At 40.9% G+C, this 27,834-nt stretch overlaps 1 protein-coding gene and 1 long non-coding RNA gene across 4 annotated transcripts in view; one reads left to right on the top strand and one right to left on the bottom strand.

Moving 5' to 3' along the window:
• LOC130355632 (uncharacterized) overlaps positions 1–10,039 on the bottom strand; it is a 33,831-nt gene extending 23,792 nt beyond the window's left edge. Inside the window, exon 1 of the long non-coding RNA XR_008888600.1 lies at positions 9,777–10,039. This is a non-coding gene — a long non-coding RNA (uncharacterized LOC130355632). The remainder of the gene's footprint in view (positions 1–9,776) is intronic.
• Positions 1–27,834, top strand: part of SH3RF3 (SH3 domain containing ring finger 3) — a 572,673-nt gene that overhangs the window by 192,413 nt on the left and 352,426 nt on the right. For 2 of the 3 annotated variants that reach the window (XM_056556015.1, XM_056556017.1), the window contains exon 2: positions 5,383–5,445. The exons of the other annotated variant lie outside the window; for it this stretch is intronic. In XM_056556015.1, the coding sequence (XP_056411990.1) occupies positions 5,383–5,445 (63 nt within the window). The remainder of the gene's footprint in view (positions 1–5,382; positions 5,446–27,834) is intronic. 3 annotated transcript variants of the gene reach the window in all.

Below are 27,834 nucleotides of genomic sequence, written 5' to 3'. Positions count from 1 at the left end.
GAAAAGTTTGCCATGTCAACAGTAATAACAGCTGTGGATTGCTGAGTATATTTCTAGAAATAACATTATTATAGAGTACAACTCTCAACTTTCTCTTTTCTGTGCTCGTTGCAGAAACTTTATGTTTAAACATGAAGGTATATTTTATACCAAACAAAAGGATTCAGGGATTGATTATTTTCCCTTCTCTTAAGAGTTTAGCAGTATGTTAAAGGAGTACTGCAGTCTTAGGCTGGGTTCCCACTACGTTTTCTCCCATACGGGAGTGCATACGGCAGGGGGGAGCTGAAACCTCGCACTCCCGTATGTTTTCGTATGCGCTCCCGTATGTAATTCATTTCAATGAGCCGGCCGGAGTGGAACGTTTGGTCCGGTCGGCTCATTTTTGCGCCGTATGCGCTTTTACAACTGGTCCTAAAACCGTGGTTGATCACAGTTTTAGGTACGGGGGAAAAGCGCATATAGCGCAAAAATGAGCCGACCGGACCGAACGTTTCACTCCGGCCGGCTCATTGAAATGAATTACATACGGGAGCGCATACGAAAACATACGGGAGTGCGAGGTTTCAGCTCCCCCTGCCGTATGCACTCCCGTATTGGAAAAAAACGTAGTGTGAACCCAGCCTTAGGCTGCGTTCACATCACGTTTTTGCCGTACTGTTTTCAATCCGTTTTTCTAAAGAAAATCGTATGGCAAAAAAACACATGGAACAGTATGGATAAAAGTAAACCGTATGCGTTTTTCTACAGTATACTGTTTTTAAAAGTGCATACAGTTCTGTCAATTTTTTATAGAAAAAAAACCCATACGTTTTTGAAAATGTTGTCCATTATTAATGGGAGGGGTCTTGGGTGGGGACTTCAGAAATCCAATGCGCATGTGCAAAGTAAAAACGTGTACGTTTTTCCCGTATGGAACCGTATACATGTGTGTTTCCCATTGACGTCCATGTGAAAAAAAACATATGCGGTTGCAGAAAAACGGATTGAAAACAGTATGGCAAAAACGTGATGTGAACCCAGCCTTAGACACTTATCCCCTATCCGCAGAATAGGGGATGTGTCTGATTGAGGGGGGTCCGACATTGCCGCGGTTCTGCACGGCTAATGCGCGTGTCGTCAACCTCACTGAGGTCAATGACACGCTCCCTCCATACAGCTCTATGGGAAAGGCGGGGATGCACAAATGCTGCATCTCCGCCTCTCCCATAGAGATACATGGAGGGAGCTTGTCGGCCGCGATGTCATGCTGCAGCCGACACACCTCCTGCACGGGAGAGCCGCAGTAGAGCTGGGGCCCCATACAGGAAATCGGGGGGGGGGGGGGGGGGGGTCCCAGCGTTCGAACCCCCCATGATCATACACTTAGGGCATAAGTATCTAACTCTGAAGATCTCCTTTAGGGTACGTTCACACGTATGCAGATTTGATGGACAGGATTTCCGGCTGCAGATTTCAATGTCAAATCTGTGTACCCTTAGGGTCTATTCACATGTACAGTATTCTGCGCGGATTTGATGCGCAGGATTTCAAGCTGTGTACAGTCATTCAGTTAACATTGAAATCTGAAGCAGAAAATCCTGCGCATCAAATCTGCGCAGAATACCGTACGTGTGAATAGACCCTTATGGTGTATTACTTTTCTGTAGAGAAGAAGCTGGGCAGGACATGTGAAGCTTCCACACCTGACTAGTACAGTGGTCCCTCAACATACGATGGTAATCCGTTCCAAATGATCCATCGTTTGTTGAAACCATCGTATGTTGAGGGATCCGTGCAATGTAAAGTATAGGACAGTGGTCTACAACCTGCGGACCTCCAGATGTTGCAAAACTATAACACCCAGTTTTGCAACATCTGGAGTTGTAGTTTTGCAACATCTGGAGGTCCGCAGGTTGAAGACCACTGTTAGAGAAAGTTGTGCTCACCTATCCCCGCCGCTCCGGACCGTCACCGCTCGTCACCACTGCCCGGGATGTCGCCTTCCATTGCTGTCGCCGCGTCCCTGAGGTGTCCCCAACGCTCCGGCAAGGCCTCTGCTTCCCCGGCATCCGCGCTCTCCGTCGCCTGCCATCACGTCGCAACGCACGCCGCTCCTATTGGATGACGGGACGGCGTGCGTAGCGACGTGATGACGACGATGGAGAGCGCCGACGATGCAGGGGATCCAGAAGAGGACGCGCCGGAGCCCCGAGGACAGGTAAGTGATCGTCAGCGGACCACACACGGCCACCGTAAACGACTATCCGGTGGCAGCTGAAACAGTCTGTGCTGCCGGATAGCCGTTTATGCGATGACCCCGACATACAAAAGCATCGAATGTTGATGCTGCCTTCAACATGCGATGGCCTCTGAGGGGCCATCATATCTTGAAATTATCGTATGTCGGGGCCATCGTAGGTCGAGGGGTCACTGTACTGTATTCAAGACAGCAGCATTTATTTGCAATAGGCACGAAAATAATGCTGAATGCTGATATTACATATAAATGCTTCAAATGAACGATTATACAATTCATATTTACGACAACCCTATACTATATAATAGATCTCTCAGATAGTGCTTCCCTTTCATTCAACATGTGTAGAATAGATGAACTATCCTGTCTTTAGTCTTGCTACACTTCACATATGCTGATGGTTGTATCGTAAAAGGTGTTTTATAAATATCTTAAAAGGTGTTTTAGGCTTTTAGCTTATCTCTATAATATATCCAGATTGCTGCAGAGCCAGCATCCTCTAGAGTACCAGTGTAAATAATAGGCTACAAGTCAGGATGATCTATAGCTTCTCTTCAGCCTTCCCTATAAAATCAAATCATATCTCCGTGCACCTTAAGCCCTGAACAGTTTACCCCTTTGATAATCCAATGCTGGGACAAGTGGCTGTAGAACAGTATAGCCAATGGATTTGTTGCTAGTGTCCTTAGCTGAATGTTTTCTTCATTGACATCTTATTTCTTGCTGGCACTCTAAGGGTCATTTAGCAATGTTAAGAAATGTAATTGTGGTTGAGCTGCATAGGTTGGATACTCTGGTTATTTAGGCCAGGTTCATACATGGCATTCTAGTGGTGCTTTTGATGCTTTTTTGATCTGCGAGTTATGGAAAAACAACAATTTTTACAGCAAAAAAACATATCAAACAAGCAACGTTGCTGTGATTTGTATTGTAATAGTGATGAAGGTCCTGGATAACCTGTAAAAAAGGTGCACCTTTTCCAGTGACCATGAATTACAAAAAAAAACATGTCTATCATTTTTCTTGAGGCCAGTGGTCTTTGAGTAGGTTAATATGATAGTAATGTGAATAAAAGCTTCATAAAGCCAAATATTTCAGAGACATTTCTGTGAATTCTGTAACCCTATTCAGATGGGGTTAATTCAGAAATTTGCTTAATGGATAATAGTAATAAAATCTATTAAAATCCATTTTATTTTGTCTTCATTAAAAGGCAGCTACAAGCATCAAGCCGAAAACAGCATGGTCTGACACGTTTTGAGGATTACTGCTTAATCATAGACCAGAGGCAAGAGGTAATCCTCAAAACCCATCACACCAGGCTGTTTTACTGCCTAATGCTTGTATCTGCCAGGTAAAATAAGGAAAAAGGAGAGTTAGTAGGGTTTTGGGGGTTTTTTTGGTAGCAAATTCTGGTACACAAAACGTCCAACATCATTTGGGTGCATAACCTGAGAAAAAACACATAAGTAAATGACCCCCGGTATGTTGTTGGATCTTTAGCCTGGTTTTCTTTGCAACTTCTGTCTTCTCCTTTCCCTCCAGCAGGGGCAGGAGGCAGGGATTTGGTGCTAGGGGTAAGGAGGGTGCAGAGAGAGAGAGAGAGTGAGAGAGAGAGAGAGAGAGAGCGGGAGGGAGGGAGAGAGAGAGAGAGAGAGAGAGAGAGAGAGAGAGAGAGAGAGAGAGACAAAAGGGTCTAACAAGGACTGAAGTATAAAGGAGAAAACATGTGCATGGCGCAATGCTCTGAATTAGGTGCAGAGCAGAATACTGGCCAGGAACTTTACACATCACAGTCCAAGCTGAAGTAGTAGATACTCAGTGGTCCTGCACCGCCTCTAATCTCCTGGGCCTCTTGTCACATGTCCTCTAAGTCCCTCCACCCCCCTTGCTGTCACATTTTCACATAGGCTCTAGATACAGTATATAATATTCTATGGTATGTCTTGTGTTTAAATACAAGATTCCTTGAGAGAGATATTGTGTCTGCTGTATTCATCATCTGTTACCATGGAACCATGGAATATCTTCATTTATTAGTCAAGGTTGTTCTATAACTCAGATGCTCCAGTCCCTAGACTGATAACCAGGCAAGACAATACCCAGACATTTCATAGTGTGCTATACAGTACTAATAATGGATAATTTCCTTAGTCGTGTAAGGATTGTGCCTATTTTTATACCTCATCTGTACCCTTATTCATGTACACTGTGTTGATGTGCTTTTGGTGCTGTGTTGAACTTAACTTTGTTTTTTGTTTTTTTTGTTAAAAGTAGAGTATTTTACTTACATTTTTAGAAATAATGGCCCAGATTTATCCGTTTGACCAAAACCAAAACTGTCTGTTGCCCATCACAACTAATTACAGCTCAGCTTTCATTTCTTAAAGAGGTATTCTGGGGAACTAAACCCCTAGTCCATCCTTTCCCTCTCATCATTCTTTTTAATTGTCTAAATATCATTCATTAGCTATATAAAGCAGTTTCCCCTCTTTGGTTGTCTTTCTTTCTCTGTCCAAATCCCTTTCTGAAATCAGCCTCCATCCTCCTGAGAGACACATTCCACATGGTTTCTGCCCTGCACTGATGAGTCATGCTCTTTATAGTGTTGAGAACTGTGTGTTGTGTACAGCCTTAGCCAATCACACACTGAACCTCTCTCTGATGGCCAGAGCAGGAGGGTGGGGGCTGCTCTCAGAGAGTGAGCTGGCTGAGCAGAGCTGCAATGATATTCAAGGAAGGGAATGATGTCAAAGAATATCAAGCAGCCAGGGAAGACAACAGGGGCCACAGGATTCATGCATATCAGGCAGTGTGGTTTACAGGGAACATACCCCTTTAATGAAAACTGTTATTGGTTGTTATGAAACAGACAGTTTTGGTTTTGATTAGATTGATAACTCTATGTTGATAATATAAAAACCAGTGGTCTCAAACTGTGGCCCTCCAGATGTTGCAAAACTTCAACTTCCAGCATGCCCGGACAGCCAACGGCTGTCCGGGCATGCTCGGAGTTGAAGTTTTGCATCATCTGGAGGGCCACAGTTTGAAACCACTGGTATAAACAGAATCACATCACTTCAGAATGTATGTATACAGCACTAGAACAAAAACTAATAAACAATTATAACAATTGTACTCAGGAGGAACATCTTGAATTGAAAGAACTGCACTGCAGAAAAGCTGTAAAGAGATTGGTATGGAAGGTAAGGGACATTTTATGATAATAAACATTGCGGGTTGTTTATACAGTCATTTTTTATGATTTCTCTGTTTGTTCTGTATTAATATTATGTGAAATGCACATTTTCGATGTATAACTGTATACTAAGACTGAGTTGCTAAGACGCATACTGTGCATCTACAGAATCTTTCTATTGTGTATGGGTTTTTTATGTTTGCTATAGTGGGAATATAATTTTGTTACATAATATCTCAATCACCCTTTATCTCGTTTTTACTTTCTTTTTACTTGCTACTCTGTGAATACCTGGAAACCATCCACAAGCAGGCTAACTGCTGCTGACAGATCATATTATGTCTTGCATGCATACACAGAGCAGCCTGTCTTCCTAACATACTGTCAGATGTTCACTAACACATGAATACCAAATCCTCTGACTGCTCTATGAATCCCTAATACTTGCATTGGATATGAAGGGGTTTATTAGCCAGTACGCATTGAGTAGTTTAGGGGTTTTGAATTAGAAAATAATAAGATGCTATATAAGAGTGGGGGTTAGTAGTCGGACCCCCACTGATCATGGAAATAGAGAAAAAATGTCCCCTTCATTTTCTATGGGGCTTCTGTGCATTGCTGAGATTGTTTACTCGAAGGACATTGGTCCTCTGTTCTTGTGATTTGTGGGGGTCAGACCCCACTAATCAGCTTGTTATCCCCAACTTTATGAGTATGTTCACACTGAGGAATTGGAGAATTCTCGCTTAAAAATTCTGCCACAGAATTTACTTTTTTTTTTTTGCACAGAATTTGCGTGGAATTGACGTGGATTTACTGCGTGGAATATAGGAGGAAACTGTTTTCTTTTTTTTTGTGGGACTACAACCACCAATTAGAACTTTTCTTTTTTTTCGCACGGAATTTCCGTGCATAATTCTTGCAAATTCCGCTCGAATTCTGCCCGAATTCCGTGCGAAAAGGCGTTCAGCAGAATATTTTTTTTACATTGTGGTCTATGGGAATTTAGACGGGGGCTCCGCATGAAGAAAGAACATGTTCATTCTTCATGCGGAACGGACTTCCGCTCGCAGAAATTCCTCAGTGTGAACTGAGGAGCGGAATTCAATTCAAATCAAGGGGGTTTGGCACTGCTGAATGAATTGGAGAAGAATAAGCGAGCGGAATTACTCGAGTAAATTCCTCTCCAATTCCTCAGTGTGAACATACCCTTAGGAATACCCCTTTAGTTTATTAATTTTAGGATGCCATAATCCACTCAGATTCCTAGATAGGTATGACAGAATGACAGATCAGGCAACAGGAGTTTGTTATTTTTTCAGACAAAAACAGTACGGTATATTCTCGAGTATAAGCTGACCCGAATATAAGCCGAGGCCCCTAATTTCACCCCCCTATAAGCCTAGGGTGGGAAATACATTATCCCCCCCCCCATTTAATCATCCAGACCCCGTCATTAACACCCCCGTCATCATCACCCTGTCATCATCCAGACCCCCATCATCATCACCCTGTCATCATCCAGACCCCCATCATCATCACCACCCTGTCATCATCCAGACCCCCGTCGTCATCCCCCCTCCCTTCATCATCACCGCCTTTCAATGCCTTCAATCAGTGGTCTTCAACCTGCGGACCTCCAGATGTTGCAAAACTACAACTCCCAGCATGCCCGGACAGCCGATGGCTGGGAGTTGTAGTTTTGAAACAACTGGGGGTCCGCAGGTTGAAGACCATCCGGTGGGGAGGGTTAGTCGTTCCGGGCTGTCCATCTTCACCTGGAGGCCCTCTTCTCCACTCCGGGCCCAGCCCCGGACTAGTGACGTTGCTTGACAATGACATACAGGGACGTTCATGCGCAGGGACGTCCCTGTGCGTTGTCAAGGCAACGTCACTAGTCCGGGGCCGGGCCCGGAGCGGAGAAGAGGGCCTCCTGGTGAAGATGGACAGCCCGGAACGACTAACCCTCCCCACCGGACGGTCGCTGCACCATAGATGGCCCGGACCAGCTCACCCTTCCTTCCCACCGAGGGGAGGTGAGTTGAAAACTAAAGTGGGGGGGGGGGGGGTCTGGATGATGACGGAGGCCGCAGTGGTCTTCAACCTGCGGAGCTCCAGATGTTTCAGAACTACAACTCCCAGCATGCCCGGACAGCTGATGGCTGTCCGGGCATGCTGGGAGCTGTAGTTTTGCAACATCTGGAGGTCCGCAGGTTGAAGAACACTGAAAGGGATTGACAGGCGGAGAGTCCACTCGAGTATAAGCCGAGGGGGGCGTTTAAAACTCGGTTTAGACTCGAGTATATACGGTAGCTTATTCTACTCTGCACAATTAAAACAAGATGAAAATATAATATAAAAAATAGCACAATGCAAATGAGGAACTTGCATAATGCTGAAGGTACAGTTCACATCTGTGATCTGACTAGATAAGTTCTCCACATTGTTTTTGGGGAATAATGTAAATAAATAAACCAATTAAAAGTGGTCTTTTCCCTAGAAAATGACATTTTCATTCCATTCTGTGTCTGGATGTGTGTATCTCCATAGAAACCTAAAAGATACTGAATGAGGCACATTAGGATGATGGTGAACAGCTATTTAACATGGCATTGTAGAGATGGCGATGTGTCTGAAATATTGTAAATCATTAGGAAATTGTGGACAATCTTTTACTTTGTAGCGCCAATATCTAGGGGAATGGCTTTTCACCTGTGCATCTCATTGTTCTGTCTTGTGCATTTGTTGTAGCGGTTTTCGTGTCAGCCGAAGTTATTATACGTTACTTGTTTACTACAGACAATACCTAAGCCAAGTAGTGTCTTTTTACATATAGATTGAACAGACTGTATGGATGGAGTTGTAGGTAATAGAAAGCTTATGTGAACTTGAAATATTTTGTTTTATTTTATTAAAACGTATCAGAAATACGGACCCTTGAACCAGTGTAACAGCAGCCAGCACTCATGGTGCCGATGGGTTTCAGGTTCACGGACCCTTTCAACACTTATTTTGTTTTGATTTTTTTTTTTATTATGTAAGGTTTACAAAGTAGCTCTTTTCCAGAAGGAAATAAACTTGCTCTACAGTGCCAGCTATGTAGGTCACCACCTCCAGAAGTTGGCACTGTAGGCTATTTTGCATTTTTTTTCCCCATAGAGCTTTTTATGATTTTTAAAATGACATATGCTAGGGCTGGGAGGTATACCGGTTCATACCGAATACCGGAATTTTTGTGCTGCACGATATGAATTTTAACCCATACCGCAATACCGGTTTTGTCCCTCCCTCTTGGGAATGAATGAATCAGCCCAGGGTTGCGCTGTCCCCACATCGGGGAACTAATCCTTTGTGACCCGCAAGCGCTGTTCTGCCCCCCAATTAATTATTAGCCCAGCACTGTCCCCATCAGGGTAAATACTCACATGTCACCCGCATGCGCTGCCCTCCTCGTCCTGTTTGTTGCGGCAGACGAACCTGACACTCTATACTCTCTCCAAGCTGCGGACCTCCAGATGTTGCAAAACCACAACTCCCAGCATGCCTGGACAGCCGTTGGCTGTCCAGGCATGCTGGGAGTTGTAGTTTTGCAACATCTGGAGGTCCGCAGGTTGGAGAACACTGCTCTATACTGTGCGGTATCCCTATGCCGGGGCTGCAAAAAATAAACAAAAAAAACTTTAACTCACCTCCCGTTGGTCCGGTACCGGCCTCACTTGTTTCCTGGGGACGGGAACGTCGAAGAGACGTCAGCCTATCACCGGCCGCAGCAATGTTCCGCCTCGGCCGGTGATAGTCTGAGCCCACTGTCATGTAACAAGCCGGCTTCTTACATGACAGTGGGCTCAGCCTATCACTGGCCGAGGCGGAACATCGCTGCGGCCGGTGATAGGCTGACGTCTCTTCGACGTTCCCGCCCCGAGTGTAAGGCCAACGTAGGTGCGTTAAAGTTTATTTTGTTTACCTTTTGCAGCCCAGGCATAGGAATACCGCACAGTATAGAGTGTCAGCGCCGGCGGCCCGCAACAAACAGGAGGACGAGGAGGGCAGTGCATGCGGGTGACATATGTGAGTAGTACCCCGATGGGGATGTGGGCTGATAATAAATATGGGGGGGGGGCGCTAGGAAATACCGTTATATACCGTGGAACTGCCAAAAGTTTAAAAAATACCGTGATACACACATTTGGTCATACCGCCCAGCCGTACCATATGCCAGTTTGGTAGTCTCCTCAGATTAAATAATTATGAAAAGTTGTGAAAAAATCATTACATTACTTATCTTGTGGTCATCCTAAATTACGCCCAGTATTACAGTGCAGATATTAACATAACTACCTTAGTGGCAGGCAATACAGCTGCTCTGGGGCCCAACATCTACAGTAAGGGCCCATTTCCACATAGGCTGCAGTTAATGGTCACCAAGGACAATAGATGGACACGTGGAAAATGTAAACGCAGCCCTCGATCTCTACTGTGTGCATTATTTCTTCAGCAGCATTACATCTTGCATTTTTCTGGTGCTGGAACAATCATATTGCCTACATGTGACATCATAATTGTTTTTCCACTGTCCTCGGTAAATATGGAAAACATGTATGTGTGCATTGCTCCTATATCAGTGTTTGTATAATTCCTGTTCTGTAATGTAGATTATCCCTGTACTGTGACATCATCCAAGTCCATTACTTCTCCTTGCAGATTATGACATCACTTGTGTACTGTGACATCACAATGTTTAGTACGACATTTAGCTTTGGGGGTACACAGTGAATTTATACTTGAACATGCTCCTACGCTCATATTTATAATAATCATTCATAAAGCACGCACAGATTCTGCAGCACTGCACACTCAATTTAATTTGTTCCATGTCTCCATTGGGGCTCATTATCTGTATATATATATATATATATATATATATATATATATCTTGGCATATGGGAGAAAACTAACACAAACATGAGAGATCATACACACTTGTTGCAGATGTTGTCCTGCAGATGTTGTGGGATTTGAACCTAGTATTCCAGTTCTGTAAGGCAACAGCGCTAACCACTAAGCTAGCCATTTCTCAGCATTTCTTAAAGGGGTACTCTGGTGAAAACCGTTTTCTTTTAAATCAACTGGTGGCAGAAAGTTAAACATATTTGTAAATTACTTCTATTAAAAAATCTTAATCCTTCCTGTACTTATTAGCTGCTGAATACTACAGAGGGAATTCTTTTCTTTTTGGAATGCTCTCTGATGACATCACGAGCACAGTTCTCTCTGCTGACATTATTATAATAACGCTTTATTTATTGTTGTCCTTAGTGGGATTTGAACCACTAACCACTGAGCCGCCATGGCTATGCATGGTTGCTAAAATGGACAGACATGTCAGCAGAGAGCACTGTGCTTGTGAGGTCATCAGTGTTCCAAAAAGAAAGGAATTTCCTCTGTAGCATTCAGCAGCTAATAAGTACTGGAAGGATTAAGATTTTTGAATAGAAGTCATTTACAAATATGTTTAACTTTCTGCCACCAGTTGATTTAAAAGAAAAAAGGTTTTCACTGGAGTACCCCTTTAACTGCTCAGGGTCAGCCTAGAGTTTGCTCTGGAGAGTTTACCTTCGGGAGGTGTAGTCTTTACAATAGGTATTTCAGAATTGTGTAAAATAAGAAAAACTATTTTCCCATAATGCAGTTCAAAAAGGAACTTTATAATATAGGAGATTGGTTAATCTATTTGACTATTGTCTGGTTTAAATAACAACCAACAAACATGAAGCATTGCATTATATTGATGATTCCCAACCAGGGTGTGTCCTGCCATTGCAAAACTACAATACCCAGCATGCCACGGCTGGATGCACCCTTATTTGGAAACATTGCATTACATAACCCCCTCGCCCCCAAACACTTTGATGTAAATAGCCATATAAGTAAAAAAAAAAGTACATTACCACATGAGTGATCCTTGTGTATATTTGTGCATTTTTCTATTCCAACATAACTGCTGCTATTCCGAAACTTCAATTACTGCACTTCCTGTTGGAAATATAAAAGTGTCTTCAGTTGTTTTGCTGTAAGGTGAAGAAGTGTCTGAATCGAAAAAAATCTGAAGCTCCTGTGAATTCTCAATTCTGCGTAAAATAATTTCAAAACTTCCAGTTTCAATGGAGCCTTTTGTGCATCCTACCAGGTGCACGGCACGATGATAATGGGTTTTCCCCATAGCTGATGGCAATATTCTCAGCCATGGTGCTAATAACATTTTAATGATGACAATCTATATTAGTATTCCGTCTCTAAAGATTTGCCGCAATGAAATGATATACTTTAGCGCATCTTGATTAGTGGATTTATCATGTCTTCTATTCTCATTCCATAGACGTCCATAGATGTAGCTTTTCATACATTTTATCAAACCTTATAAACCTATCAAGAAATTTTTCATGCTTAATGCCGAGCTATTCGTTTCTTGCTCTAGAAGATTAACCTGAACCAATAGGATAGATTTCAATTTCTCACTGAGTATTAGCATCATTTCTACTTGGGGGTAGACATCTGAAGACTCCTTAAAGCGTACAACTCTCTTTTTCAGTAACTTAATAACGAACGTCAGTTTTGTTTATTGTCATTTTAATGGGGCGTTTTTCACTTTCTTAATGTTAGCGGTAGCTTTTATGGATTCGTACTGTATAACAACACAATATATTATTTCATTCATATTTCCTATAGAGACGCAAGTCAGTTATCGCATTAAAGGCTGTGGGAATATCATAAATGCAGCAAAATCCACAATAGTACATTATTTGTTCTCCATTGAAGTCAATAAGACAAATCCACTTCACATACACAAATAATCCGCAACAGAATTGAAACGCAGGAAACGTTACATTTTCGTGGAAAATTACCACAGGGTGTGGAGGATATTTTATGACGTTCTTTTGCAGATTTTACATAGTTTAGCAGCCTACTGTACAAGCTAATATTAAATATTTCATGCAACCTTATGTTTACATGTGGTATACAGTCAATGGCTTAGATTTTTTAAAAGTGTCTAATTCTTAGACCAGTGTTCCCACTGTCGTAAACAGTATAAACTTGGAGTAGACAGTAGACAAAAAGAATATGCCAGATTTACCAACGTGTATCAGGCCGTTTGATAAATCTGCCACATTCCTAGACTGTCTAGTTTAAGTTTAGAACAACTATTAGTTGGCTTAAACTGTGCCAGAATCTTGTGCCAGAATTCTGGTTCATTCTGGCACATTTTATTGTCTCTTAAACTACCCCCCCCCCCCCCATTTCACTGAAGCTGAGACACACCCCTGTTGTTGTATGCTGTAGAAAACCTGTCTAAAAAGTTTCTAAAACTCATAACAGATGTTATGCAAGTCAAGTAAGTCTAGGTTCACATTGTCATTGTGCTCTGTTTTTTTTTTTTTTTTTTTGACATTGACTTGAATGGGATCCATCAGGGATCCGGTAGCTTAGCTGAGAAAAAAATTATACATGCACTATTTTTTTCTCTGCTAAACTCTTGTCCTTGCACTGGCCAACGGTGCTCCATAGAGCTGATCCCAATGGCAATGTGAACGAGCCCTAAGTTTTTTGGAGCAAATAATGCCAGAATTTTGGCATATTTGCAACAGTAAATCTGCCCCACTGCTTAGTCAATGACAAACCTAAAAGCCTTTGAATAAGATGAACTCATTCTTTACAATTAAAGGGGTTTTCCAGGCAAAGACATCTTATCCCTTATCCAAAGCATAGGGGATAAGATGTCTGATTACGGAGGGCCCGCCGCTGGGACCCCTGCGATCTCTGTGCAGTATCTTCATTCTATTCTTTGTCCAGATAACCCCTTTAATTAGAAAGAATGAGTTGATGTTATTCAAAGGCTTTTAGGTTTGGTTTTGACTAAACAGTGAGACCGATTTACTGTTGCAAATGTGCCAAAATTCTTTGGATAGGGGATAAGATGTCTTTGCCCTGATAACCCCTAACGTTTCCAGATAAAGAGCTCAAATAGGCACTTACAAATTTAGAGATCATATTTTGTGGAATCTTCTCAAGGCAATATTTTCTAATATGACATTTTTTATAACAAAAAACAACTGTAAAGACTGCGTTCCTGTAGTTAATACAGCCTTAGAGTTCATTTGTACACTTCTGCCATGGGCTTACATTATGAAGTGCTGTGCATTTGGGTGCAGATTTTCCCTAGTCAATGGGGCTAATCTGAATGTGGTCACCAGTCGTGTTTGGGGTACACGGGGCACATCATGGATTTCTGCATAGAGAAGAGATGTTATTTCATTATTCCTGTAATTAAAATTTGGTTTAAAAAAATCTGCAATTTATGGACCACGACATGGATCTTTTTAAAACAATGAATACAGATTTCAAAATGATTGTAATAAAATGTACAAAGAAACAAACCATACAACAGAACTCAATTATGATGAGTAGACTGACAACAGAGTCATGTCCTAGTGTGTGTTCACACGTTCAGGTTTTTAAATTGCAATTATTACAAATAGAGGGCAAGTATAACGGAGAGACTGAGACTTCAGATCCTTTCCTGGCTTTAAATTATGCAGTTGCAATTAAAAAACCTGAATGTGTGAACACAGCCTTTTTCCTTTCCCACAACACCTTCTTATTATTATCTGTATTACCTGTAATAGGCTGTAAATATTATAGAATGTGGTAGCTACAATTTTTCCTGTCCATTGGAATTAAAAAGTGTCTGGTTATGTGGAATAGAAGAGGAGATCCTTGTTATTCTGTAATGTTCCAGCGATCAATTTGCATAGAAATGTTTTTTTCGTGTATTGTCTCACTACCCCAGGTCATACCTGCCAATAAAATATTCAGCTCTCATGGTTACACATCAAGCCGCTTCAAAAGCGCTCTGGATCTAAATATCCTGTGCATTTTGCCTTAGTGCTAACATAAAGTCGCCTCATGGTTGTTTTTGGAAAAGAGCGCACTATATAAACTTTCTGACTGCGGTATTTGAAGTCCTTTGAGATGAAATCTTCCCATATGTTCTGGGATTACAATCCTCAAATCAGTCAAATGGTATTTACATTTCAGAAGAAATATGAAGGTAATAAATATCAGACTGATTTTCTGTGGCTTATGCTTCATACTTTCCAAATCTGTGCCTGGAAAATACTTGACCTATTTTACAGAAAGACTAGACATGAAACTACACTTGGATAATATTTATATATGTCTAACATTCATCCTAACCGGGAGATGTCTGCTGCTATCAGCAGCTGGCATCTGCCGGTAATGACGGACATCAGAGATTTGTCCGTCATTTTACTGGTTTAATACCGTGATCTATACAGATCACAGCATTTAAATATTGAATGCCGCTATAACCTGATATCTAGTGATCCAATAGCCTCCCTGGCTCTGTGACTGCTTAAGGCTGCCTTTGGCAGCCCTTAGTAATCGAGCACAGATTTAATGGATCAATGTAATGCAATAGCATTACATTGATCTATGTAAGCCATCTAATTATGACTTATAAAAGGCCCCTGGGGGGGGGGTAAAAAGTGTGTAAAAAAGTTTTAAAAAAAAGTTTTTAAAAATATAAAAAAATTCCTTCCCAAATAAATTAAAATCGTCCCCCTAATTCAAATTTTTAAAATAGAACACTGTACAAACAAGAGAAAATACACATATTTGGTATGGCTGCATGCATAATTGTTTGAACTATTAAATTATTATGTTTCTGATCCTACACAGTGAATGACGTAAGGCAAAAAAAATTCCAAATGCCAAAATTGCTGGTTTTTGGTTACATTACAGCCCCAAAAAATTTTATAATAGGTGATCAAATATAAGAACTACGCAAAAGTGATACCATTAAAAACTATTACAGTGCATGGCACAAAAAACAAACCCTAACACAGCACCATAGGTGGAAAAATAAAAAAGTAATAGGGGTGAGAACATGGCAATAAACAAAGGTTTTTTTTTCTTTATCAAGTTTTCAAATTTTTTTTAACCATAAAATGAAACGAAAATTATTTAAGTTTGGTATCTTTGGAATTGTACTGACCCATAGAATCAAGTTAGGATGTCAGATTTACCGTGTTCTGAACTTCGAAAAAAAAAAACTCCCTACAAAATTGTGCAACTACATTTTTCTTTTCAATTTTGCCCTACATATAATTTTTTTTCTGGCTTTGTAATACATTGTATGATTAAAAAAAAGTGTATCAGTGGAAAATACCACTTGTCACACAGAAAATAAGCCCAAATACAACTTTGGCAGTCAAAAAATAAATGTTGCTGGGTCAAGAGGGGGTTAACCATTGACTTTCCTAAAATTATTACAGGAAACTACCCACTGGACCACTTTGCTGTGGTATGTTGTTCATAGAATCCTTTGGTTGCATACTGTATAGTTTCATGTCTGTGTTCCAATGCATGACCTATTAGAAGCATTGCGTTCAGGGAGGAATATGGCACCTTTAAAAGGCAGCTCATGTGGCACGGACAGCTCCATAAAGGTATTCTCAAGTCACAAAATGATCCCTCATCCTCAGGATAAAGCTGATCGTGGAGGACCAACCATTGGCACCCTCACCGATCATGTGAATCAGTAAGGGTTCCTGAAATGAATGAATCAAAACCATGCATGTTCAGCCAGTCTTTAAATCCCACTCTACGGGGCTTCAGAACGTTGCCAGGTTGCCAGCAGGGAATACCCCTTTGATAACAAACCATGACCCCATCATGTAAGAGATTTATTAAAACCTGTCAAGAGGAAAAGTTGCTGAGTTGCCCATAGCAACCAATCAGATCGCTTCTTTCATTTTTGAAAAAGGTCTCTGAAAAATGAGTGAAGTGATCTGATTGGTTGCTATGGCTATGGGCAACTCAGCAACTTTTCGTCTGGACAGGTTTTGATAAATCTCCCCCCGAGTTTTAACATAAGGCTTTTTCCTAATATCTAAAAAGAATTGTAGTTTCCACTTTCATAAGATAGTTCTGTATACTGTACAGTAAGTAGGTTGCACAAGTCAATAGGCATTACAACTGCTGACATGAAAAGTATAACATTTCATCATGTGGAACACTTGAGAGTAAGTTATGTAACTTTAAACAAAGCTCTAATTTTGTCAAGATGCTTTGGGAGATGAACTCTTTAATCCGTCATGTCAGATGTATATCTATTGCAGAAAATATGCATCTGTTAGCATTCACTCTCAGAATGTAGGCCGATTCAGTGACCCCTGGTCTAAGAGACGGGAGCATCAGGTGTCTGCAGCGTCTATTGGTTTCTCTGACTGCTATAATTTCATTATGTCCACAGGAGCGCAGTTGCATATACTGGAAGGAAGACAAATTGATGTCATAAACTTCTGTATTTTTTGGCTGCGGATATAGAAGATGCTGTCTTAAAGTTACAGTATCGGTAGAGGCACATAAGCGGAAGAGTTAAAGGTAGCAGATGGCAGCAATGCTAGGGAACAAATAACATGGCCAAATGGAATAAATTTGTTTTTTTGGAATCTTAATATACGAGTGAGAAAGGCAGATGCGAGGACTTTCAAAGAGTAGGATAATATAGCTTGTCTCACAGCCCATACCTAGGAATAAATTGACAAAGATATATTGTACGCTTATCTGATCTGCTTGGCAAACCTTAATGGCATTTGTTGTGAACCTGGGTAAGGCTGCAGGCTGTGCTTTCAATTGGTGTTAAATTCTATTGCAATGGCTGGCATTGGGAAATCTCAATATGATTTTCCAAGCTGTCAACAGTGATGAAAATCTATAATTCACATGGGCACAAATCACTGGTATTGTAATGTAGTTTATACATTACATATAGTGAACCTCCACCCGGCCGTACAGCAACAGATGCCACACTGATCCAGTGGCCAAAATCTAATGATATACTTCTTTATCCAATACCACCAGAACCACGTTTTTAGATTGAATAGAGGACATTGACTTGTGGATTGGATTGAAACAATACATGTATTTCAGAGCTGATATCTCCTATGTAAGGCTTGAAATATAAAAGAATGTATTGAAAGAATTGAAAATCATTTATTCTGTTTGAAAACAGGCTTGAAAGGCTATACCAGGTTTTTATGTCATTGCTCTGTAGAATTCATTATATGCAATAGGAGAGGTTTCATGTTAACCATAAAAATTAATAGTTTTACTAGATGAAGAAAATGGCCAATCTGCTATGCACAAATCCATGCCTCTACCTGCCATGCACTGCCTATCTGTATGCGTTAGGCGTTATAGTGCACATTATGTGTCTTATATTGTATATCATGCATTATGCATGATGATCTCCTCTGAAGTCACAGAATAGTGTGTGGGCTTTCTAAAGCTTCCTAAAAATAGATTCCGCTTCCCTTGTAACAATTGTTCCTCAGACTATGTAATTAAGCACTTGCTGTTCTAAGGCTTTTGGCATCTTGCAGATCATTCATCCGAATGCTGCCACTAGTATCTGGAGACCCACAAGAGATCCAGTCTCTGTCCATAAATGTGAATTTTCTGTGTAGTAGAGTCAAACAGTCTCTGGTGCACTAATGCTGTAGTCAGACATCAATATGCTGCTGTACACTGCTGGACATGTAAATAAGGCATGGCTACATAATGCAGATGATTACCTCTAGGACAATTAATGTGCCCGTAACACTAGGATAGACTAAGACAAATAGTGCATTTATTAAACATGGCTTTAAATGGATGTGCCCTTTACCCAGTGCTCCCTTCCCATCAGCGCTCTATGATGCATCATCTATTTGCTCTGGCCAGACCTGATTAGAAGATGCCAGAGCAGTGGAGCAGTGCTGGACCCAGGTCAGACGAGTATATAAGTGGGGAAAGTTGTGTAGTTCATTAGGGGACTATGGCACCGTTTGGGGATGCATTGTCACAGTTTATGTGGGCAGTGGCTCCGTTTTTTGGTGGCACAGTTTGAGGGCATAGTGGCCCAGTTGATTTAAGGATACAGTGGCCCAGATAATTTGGGGCAATAGTGGCATAGTTGGGGGGCACAGTGTATGGGGACAGTTTTGCAGTTCACAAAAGGAGCCGGTTGCACAGTTTATTTGGGGGCACAGTCACACTGTTCATTAGTGAGCAGGGAAACATTTTATTAGGAGGATAGTGGCAGTTTGGGGAAGGCACAGTGGCATAATTGGTCACTTGAGGGCACATCATGTGGCAATATAGTGTTCAGAGGCACAGTATGTGGTGGTAATGGATTCAGGGTCACAGCAGGCGGCAGTATTGTGTTCAGGAGCACAACACTGTATTTGGCAATACAATTGCATTCAGCGATACAGTATGTGGCAGTATTACACTTAGGGGCACAGCATGTGTCAGTAATGCATTTAGGGACACAACATATGGTAGTATTGTATTCAAGGGCACAGCATGTGGTGATATATTGTATTCAGGCACTTAGAGTGTAGGGGGCTGTTGTGGTATTTTTATATGTAAAGAGCACAGCACACCATGTGGCAGTATTTGAGACATAGCAGGAAGTCTATTCTGGGCCAAATTGAGAAGAAAAGGAAAAATAACATCTCAGGTTAAAGAAGACGTCACTTGTGAGTCCCTGAATACAACAGTGTAATGACCCTATGGATGTTGCAGGTGAAATATGTGGATGGTTACTACATTAGTAGCCATAAACACAGCTATTGGCTGATCCTAAGACAGTTTACTTTTAATATGGGGTCTGGGGTAGTTGTGATGAGACAACCACATTAAACACAGGGTCCACTTGGGTGTACATTAGTGTTTTAACATATTAGTCATCAATGAAAACAATCATCTAGTTTCTTTATGAATGACTGTAACCCATATAACGTGATTGTATACATCGCTGTTGAATGACTCCTCTGTAACATGGCCTTAAAATCCTTGTTAAAAATTACACGTGGAACAAAATCCCCTCGGGGTTAGGGCCAGAGAGAGTGAAATATTGCCGCAGGAAAGTTTAGGTATCTTTTCATGTAATTTGTCTTCAAATGCATGACATGCTTCTAAATGGCACCTATGCAACTTAATATTCTTTTCTATTGTTCTGGATCACAAGAGACTAGTGCGTCGCAATATATAAAACATCGGTTGCAAACAGCGTTCAGAGACGAGATATCAACAGCGAGAATAAATTTGGTTTTCCATTCAGAATAAATGAATAGGATTTAAGTGATTTTCATTCAGCCCGTTCTCAGCAATTATTTGGTGAACATTGGTTATCTATTACATGGCTTTTATTACTTTGCCGTTTATATAACCTCAAATCAATATTGCATTAACCGTTCAAATATTATTTTTCTCAAATTGCTTTCCATTGTAATCGCCTTCGAATAGCTACTGTTATTATTTTACCCTTGTTATTTGTATGGAATTATTATTGTTATTGGACTGTCTCTTTTTTTTTTACATTATACTAGAATATTTATTTGTATTTTATTGTCTTTTTGATTGTAAAGTTATTACTCCAAGTGGCAAATGTTTAGCAGACTTACAATGCTGGCGTATGGCTTTCGATGCTTGCAGTGTCCACACATAGTATTTTATATTCTCATTAAAAGAAGAGAGAATGAATATATTATATGAATCTAGTTCATCCTGTTTATCTTTCTTTTGTGAAACTTGACTATGTTACATTTGTGCTTTTTTCTGTCGTTCTTTCTTTCAATAGGGCATTTTTGCGAATTGCCACTACTATTACTACAAGGTTGATAGATGTATAGATAGATGGATGATCAGATAAATAGATGGATGAATGGATAGATACCGTATTTTTCGCCCTATAGGACGCACCGGCATATAAGATGCGCCCATTTTTAAAGGTGCAAAATCTAGAAAAAAAAGATTATGCACCCAACAGTGATCTTCAACCTGCGGACCTCCAGATGTTGCAGAACTACAACTCCCAGCATGCCCGGACAGCCGTTGGCTGTCCGGGCATGCTGGGAGTTGTAGTTTTGAAACATCTAGAGGTCCGCAGGTTGAAGACCACTGGATAGGAGGTAATACTCACGTGTCCCAGCCGCTCTGGACCCGTCACCGCTGCCCTGGATGTCACTCGATCGCTGTCGCCGTGTCCTCATGGTGTCCCCGATGCTCCGGACATCTTCTTCCCCTGGATCCACGCTCTCCGTCGCCTTCATCACGTCACCGTCATCACGTCGCTACGCACGCCGCTCCTATTGGATGACGGGACAGCGTGCGCAACGATGTGATGATGTTGAAGGAGAGCGCCGCCATGCAGGGGATCCCGGCACGGAGCAGACACCGAGGAGGCAAGTAAGGTCCCTCCCGGTGTCCTGTAAGCTGTTCGGGACGCCACAATTTCACCGTGGCGGTCCCGAACAGCCCGACTTTCTATCTACCGTAATTTTCGCCGTATAAGACGCACTTTTTCTTCCCCCAAAAGTTGGTGCGTCTTATACGGCAAATACACACCTATCGGGTCGGTCCCTGCGGCCATCAACGGCCGGGACCCGCGGCTAATACTGGATATCACCGATCGTGGTGATGCCCTGTATTAACCCTTCAGACGTGGCGATCAAAGCTGACCGACGTGTCTGAAGGGTTAATACAGGGCATCACCACGATCGGTGATATCCTGTATTAGCCGCGGGTCCCGGCCTTTGATGGCCGCAGGGACCGACCTGATAGGTGTGTGTATTTGCCGTATAAGACGCACCAACTTTTCCCCCCCAGTTTTGGGGAAGAAAAAGTGCGTCTTATACGGCGAGAAATACGGCAGATAGACAAACAGATTGATCTTGTTCTGTAAGGAAGACTGTTACTGGGGAAAACCAACTTTGGTCATGTAACAGTCGGTGACAGATCTCCTTCAAGTGACAGACTATTATATATACCTTATCATGTGCCCCTAGTACAACAATTTTGATGTTACATGGGCCTCATTTAACAAAGCTGTCCAAGGCTATGTTCACACCTGTTTGAACGGAAACTACAGCACTGTGACACATCTATTGACACCAGTAGATGATGGACACCACTAGGTATGTTGGGTTTTCTTAGATGTTTATCATTTTGATGGAGATTAAAGGGGTACTTCGGTGGAAAACTTTTTTTTTTTTTTAAATCAACTGGTGCCAGAAAATTAAATAGATATATAAATTACTTCTATGAAAAAAATCTTAATCCATCTAGTACTTATTAGCCTCTGAATACTACAGAAGAAATTATTTTCTTTTTGGAACACAGTGCTCTCTGCTGACATCTCTGTCCATTTTAGGAACTGTCCAGAGCAGCATATGTTTGCTATGGGGATTTTTTTCTACTCTGGATAGTTCTTAAAATGGACAGAGATGTCAGCAGAGAGCACTGTGGTCATGATGTCAGCAGAGAGCTCTGTGTTCCAAAAAGAAAAGGATTTGCTCTGTAGTATTCAGCAGCTAATAAGTACTGGAAGGATTAAGATTTTTTTAATGGAAGTCATTTACAAATCTGTTTAACTTTCTGGCACCAGTTGATAAAAAAAAGCACTCTATGCAGAATTTTTTTGCTTTCATTGCATGTCTGTGGATAGGTAAGTTAGCTGATGATTTATAATTAAGGCTGTTGTAGACCTCTTCTCATTGGCTCCACAGCAGCTATGTGGATGCCTCTATGATATGTACACCCTCAGTATAGCATCTTTGCAGGTATCTCTTTAAACTTTGGAACTGATAAATGTTACAGAGGAAGTTTTATTCCATAGGTGTTTTTTGTACTTCTTTTGGGTATAGTTTACCTATAAAAGCAATTCAGTATGAATGATAGCCAAAGAAAATAAGTGCTATTCTTACATTCCTTGATATAATACATCAACTTATGTGTACTGTGTTGAGTTTTAATAATTCTCACAAGCCTTGTAAAGGACACACTGCACTTGAAGACGAAGAACAACTTTAGGTAGAATAGATTACGATTTTCAGTGTTAGACGGGGCTTGATGCATGGTGAGTGCATCCTAGCGACCTCTATCAGAAACAAGAGAAAAATGGTTGTAACCAACATTTCTATATAAAGTGCATGTTCTTATATTTTGATTAATGACAAAAAGCTGTGTGACACCGTTCATTACAATACAATACAACACCTTCAAAACAAATGGCCATCAAAAGAATTCATGGTACGCAATGCGCCACATCTGTCAAGTTGAGCCTTTGTAGTTCTGTACCATGTAGAGGAAAATTGCTATAATCTAATATTTGATAGCAAAGGAATTATGAAAACCCAGCATTCATTTCAGTTAAAGGGGTACTCAGGTTTTTCCGGACCCGGGGTTTTTCCGTTTTTGCATTTTCGTTTTTTCCTCCTTACCTTTAAAAAATCATAACTCTTTCAATTCTTCACCTAAAAATCCATATGATGTCTAATTTTTTGCGCCACCAATTCTAATTTGTAAAGATGTCAGTCATTTTACCCAAAAATCTACGGCGAAATGGAAAACAAAATCAATGTGAGACAAAATTGAAAAAAAAAAGCCATTTTGTAGATTTTGGAGGCTTCCGTTTCTACACAGTAAATTTTTCGGTAAAAATGACAGCTTCTCCTTATTCTGTAGGTCCATACGGTTAAAATGATCCCCTACTTATATAGGTTTGATTTTGTCGTACTTATGGAAAAAAATCAAAACTACATGCAGGAAAATGTATACGTTTAAAATTGTCATATTCTGACCACTATAACTTTTTTATTTTTCCGTGTATGGGGCTGTATGAGGGCTCATTTTTTGCGCCGTGATCCGAAGTTTTTAGCGGTACCATTTTTGCATTGATAGGACTTATTGCAAAAATGGTTATTCATTTTTTCATTATATAAAAAGTGACCCAAAAATGCACTATTTTGGACTTTGGAATTTTTTTGCGCGTACGCCATTGACAGTTCGGTTTAATTAACAATATATTTTTATAATTCGGACAGGGTTAAATGATCTTTATTCACTTTTTTTTCCACTTATTTTTTTGCAGTGTTATAGCTCCCATAGGGACCTATAACACAGCACACACTGATCTTTTACATTGATCACTGGTTTCCCATAAGAAACCAGTGATCGATGATTCTGCCGCTTGACTGCTCCTGCCTGGATCTCAGGCACTGAGCAGTCATTTGGCGATCGGACAGCGAGGAGGCAGGTAGGGACCCTCCAGCTGTCATGTAAGCTGTTCGGGATGCCGCGATTTCGCCGCGGCTATTCCGAACAGCCCACTGAGCTAACATGGTTTCACTTTCATTTTAATAGGGTTAATAGCACGCAGCACTGCGATCAGTGCCGCGCGCTATTAGCCCCTATCTGACTGATCCATGCAAAGCTATGGCTTTGCAGGGATCAGCATAGGAGATCAGTGCGTGCAGTGTTATAGGTCCCTATGGGAGCTATAACACTGCAAAAAAAAGTTAACAAAGGTCATTTAACCGCTTCCCTAATAAAAGTTTGAATCCCCCTCCTTTTCCCATAAAAAAAAAACTGTGTAAATAAAAATAAACATATATGGTATCACCGTGTGCAACAATGTCCGAACTATAAAAATATATTGTTAATTAAATCGCACGGTCAATGGCGTGTGCGCAAAAAAATTCCAAATCCAAAATAGTGTATTTTTGGTCACTTTTTATATCATGAAAAAATGAATAAAAAGCGATCAAAAAGTCCGATCAATACAAAAATGGTTACGATAAAAGCTTCAGATCACAGGGCAAAAAATGAGCCCTCATACTGACCCATACGCGGAAAAAAAAAAGTTATAGGAGCTAGAAGATGAGAATTTTTAACATATAAATTTTGCTGCATGTAGTTATGATTTTTTTCTGAAGTACGACAATATCCAACCTATATAAGTAGGGTATCATTTTAATCGTATGAACCTACAGAATAAAGATCAGGTGTTATACCGAAAAGTGTACTACGTAGAAACGGAAGCCCCCAAAAGTTACAAAATGAAATTTTTCTTCAATTTTGTCACACTATTAATTTTTTTTTTCCGTTTCGCCGTGGATTTTTGGGCAAAATTACTGATGTCACTGCAAAGTAGAATTGGTGGCGCAAAAAATAAGCCATCATATGGAATTTTATGTGCAAAATTGAAAGTGTTATGATTTTTAGAAGGTGATGAGGAAAAAATGAAAATGCAAATATGGAAAAACCCTGCGTCCTTAAGGGTTAAAGATTGGGAGTATATTATGACAAAATCTGGAGCAGAGGTAAGGATTGATTCGGTGCTGATCTTTCAGATGTTATAACTAAGTGTTGCGCTCTTCACCATCCAATAATGTCCAATAATTTAAGTTAGTCCATTCGATAGTTCAATATCTTTTTGAAAGCCAAAAATATGCCTTCTTTTACTTTGGGTAAAACTAAATAAATCAAGTTTCTTCCCTATCCCTGTATTTTATATCCTGGCTAAAATAGAGTGTCTTGTTTTCACCACCTAACGTTCACATCCAGTGTTGCACACCCCTCTAGTTGTGTCATTAGATAAAAAAAATATATATTTTGCAAGGACGTATAGACATTGACTGTCCAACAAATTAGGACTTCTTCATATGGATCACATGATAACATTTATAAAACGTAACAGTACACACTAGATCCAGAGTAAAGAGACGTCTGTTAAAGTTCAAGGAGCGGGTTGCTAACAGCATCAGACTTTAATGGCGCAAACATTTTCTTGTGGCTTGAAGCCAATTAAAAGGATTTATCTTATTGTAGCCACTTCAGGTTTGTCAGTTGTTAAACAGGAGTAATAATCTTCATTATGGTCAGAAATAAAGTTGCTAATATTCTCTTGTTAGTAATCAGTAACTATAGATCGGTAGAGACGGATAATAAAAGATACTTGTCCTGTATTTTGTGTTCTCATGGAAATTGCTGGACAATCATTCATCATTCTATAGTCAATTTCTATAATGATGTGCAAAATTGTTTATGATATTCTCATGTTTATCATTATTAATGCTTCATTGTGTTTCGAAACATATAACCTGTAGAGTGAATATCAGCTCTCTGAATATGGTTAGTGCCTGCTGCAACTAAATCTTATGTTAAATATCTTTTACTAGATTTTTATGACAGCAAGTTAAATCTTCTTTGGCGATTTTTTTCAGTATTGGTACTGCTGGTCTGTTCAGACACCATAGACAACAAGGGACTGGAGCACTAGATCTAGGGATCACTGGAGATCCCAGTAGTGGGGACTGCAGTGATCAAACACTATCCTGTGAATAAAGATGTTTGATGAGAAAGATCCCTTTAAAGGCATTTAACCAGTGCCCTAAACTTAAAGGGTAAGTTTGGTGGCAGATTCTTTGGTTATTAAATAAAGAGAGCCTCATGTAAGATGTTCTCTACGTAAAGGGGTTATCCAGGAAAAAACTTTTTTTTATATATATATATCAACTGGCTCCAGAAAGTTAAACAGATTTGTAAATTACTTCTATTAAATAATCTTAATCCTTTCAGTACTTATGAGCTTCTGAAGTTAAGGTTGTTCTTTTCTGTCCAAGTCCTCTCTGATGACACCTGTCTCGGGAAACGCCCAGTTTAGAAGCAAATCCCCATAGAAAACCTCTTCTAAACTGGGCGTTTCCCGAGACAGGTGTCATTAGAGAGCACTTAAACAGAAAAGAACAACCTTAACTTCAGAAGCTCATAAGTACTGAAAGGATTAAGATTTTTTTTATAGAAGTAATATACAAATCTGTTTAACTTTCTGGTGCCAGTTGATATATATAAAAAAGTTTTTTTTCCTGGATAACCCCTTTAAGGTCCTTCCTGTGTATAGCATCCGCAATTCTCATTTTTACTTAGTTTCACTAACACGCAGATATATATAACAGAAAATATAAATATGTATAAGATCCTCAAAGCTCTTTTAAAGATTTAGGTCACTTTGAGGAAGACAAATTTGGCTGTTTCCCTGAAGGACGCAAAGTAACATTAATTATATTCAAGGACTTTCTATGATAACTTAAATTCCTTTAAAGGTATTTTCATTCACTTAGAATTTATGGACTATCATATAAGGCATCATATATTTAGTGATGTCTGATAATATTTAACCCCTTAAGGACAATGGACGTACTCCTAGGCCCCCGTTTCCGAGTCCTTAAGGACCAAGGACGTAGAAGTACGTCCTGTCCATTCCCGGACCCCCGCCGCTAGCTGGAGGGGAGCCGGTGCACGAAGCCTGCTGAAATCGTTCAGCAGGCATCGCGGCATATCGCCCAGGAGGGTCATGATGACCCCCCATGTCGGTGATGGCCGCAGATCGCTGGACAATTCAGCCCAGTGATCTGCGGCGATTCCGGGTCAATCGGGTCTCCAGTGCAGCCATAGCCAGCAGGGGTGAGAGGGCGCCTGCTGTGGGTGTCACTCCTGCAACCCGCTCCGCCCCTCTTCAGGAGGACGTGAGCGGGTGTGGGAAGACGACCCCGGGAGCTGTGTCCCCGGCTTCAATGTTGGGATTGGGGCCCCAGGAGCAGCGGCGGTGAGGGACTGACCTGTGTCCCGGAGCAGCAGCAGGAGGTGACTGACAGCCTCCTGCTGTTGCTTAGCAACAGCTCCTAGCATGCAAAAAGGGCATGCTGGGAGCTGTAGTTATGCAACAGCAGGAGGCAGACCACCACAACTCCCAGCATTCCCTTATGTTGTAGTTTTGCAACAGCTGGATGTTTCTCCCCCCCCCCCCCCCCCAATGTGAATGTACAGGGTACACTCACATGGGCGGAGGTTTACAGTAAGTATTCAGCTGCAAGTTTGAGCTGTGGCAAATTTTCTGCCGCAGCTCAAACTGCCAGCAAGAAACTACTGTGAACCCCCGCCCGTGCAACTGTACCCTAAAAACACTACACTACACTAACACAAAATAAAATAAAAAGTAAAAAACATTACATATTCACATACCCCTACACAGCCCCCCTCCCCTCCCCAATAAAAATGAAAAACGTCTGGTACGCCACTGTTTCCAAAACGGAGCCTCCAGCTGTTGCAAAACAACAACTCCCAGCATTTCCGGACAGCCACTGATTGTCCAGGCATGCTGGGAGTTTAGCAACAGCTGGAGGCACCCTGTTTGGGAATCACTGGCGTAGAATACCCCTATGTCCACCCCTATGCAAATCCCTAATTCAGGCCTCAAATGCGCATGGCACTCTCACTTTGGAGCCCTGTCGTATTTCAAGGCAACAGTTTAGGGTCACATATGGGGTATCGCCGTACTCGGGAGAAATTATGTTACAAATTTTTAGGGGTATTTTTGCTATTACCCTTTTTAAAAAATGTAAAATTTTTGGGAAAACAAGCATTTTAGGTAAAAAAAATAATTTTTTTTTTACATATGCAAAAGTCGTGAAACACCTGTGTGGTATAA

This window comes from Hyla sarda, chromosome 2 (assembly GCF_029499605.1).
Source record: "Hyla sarda isolate aHylSar1 chromosome 2, aHylSar1.hap1, whole genome shotgun sequence".
In the NCBI taxonomy this organism is placed as follows: domain Eukaryota; kingdom Metazoa; phylum Chordata; class Amphibia; order Anura; family Hylidae; genus Hyla; species Hyla sarda.
Note: the sequence above shows the minus strand (reverse complement) of the source record. Positions and strands in the feature narration are given on the sequence as shown.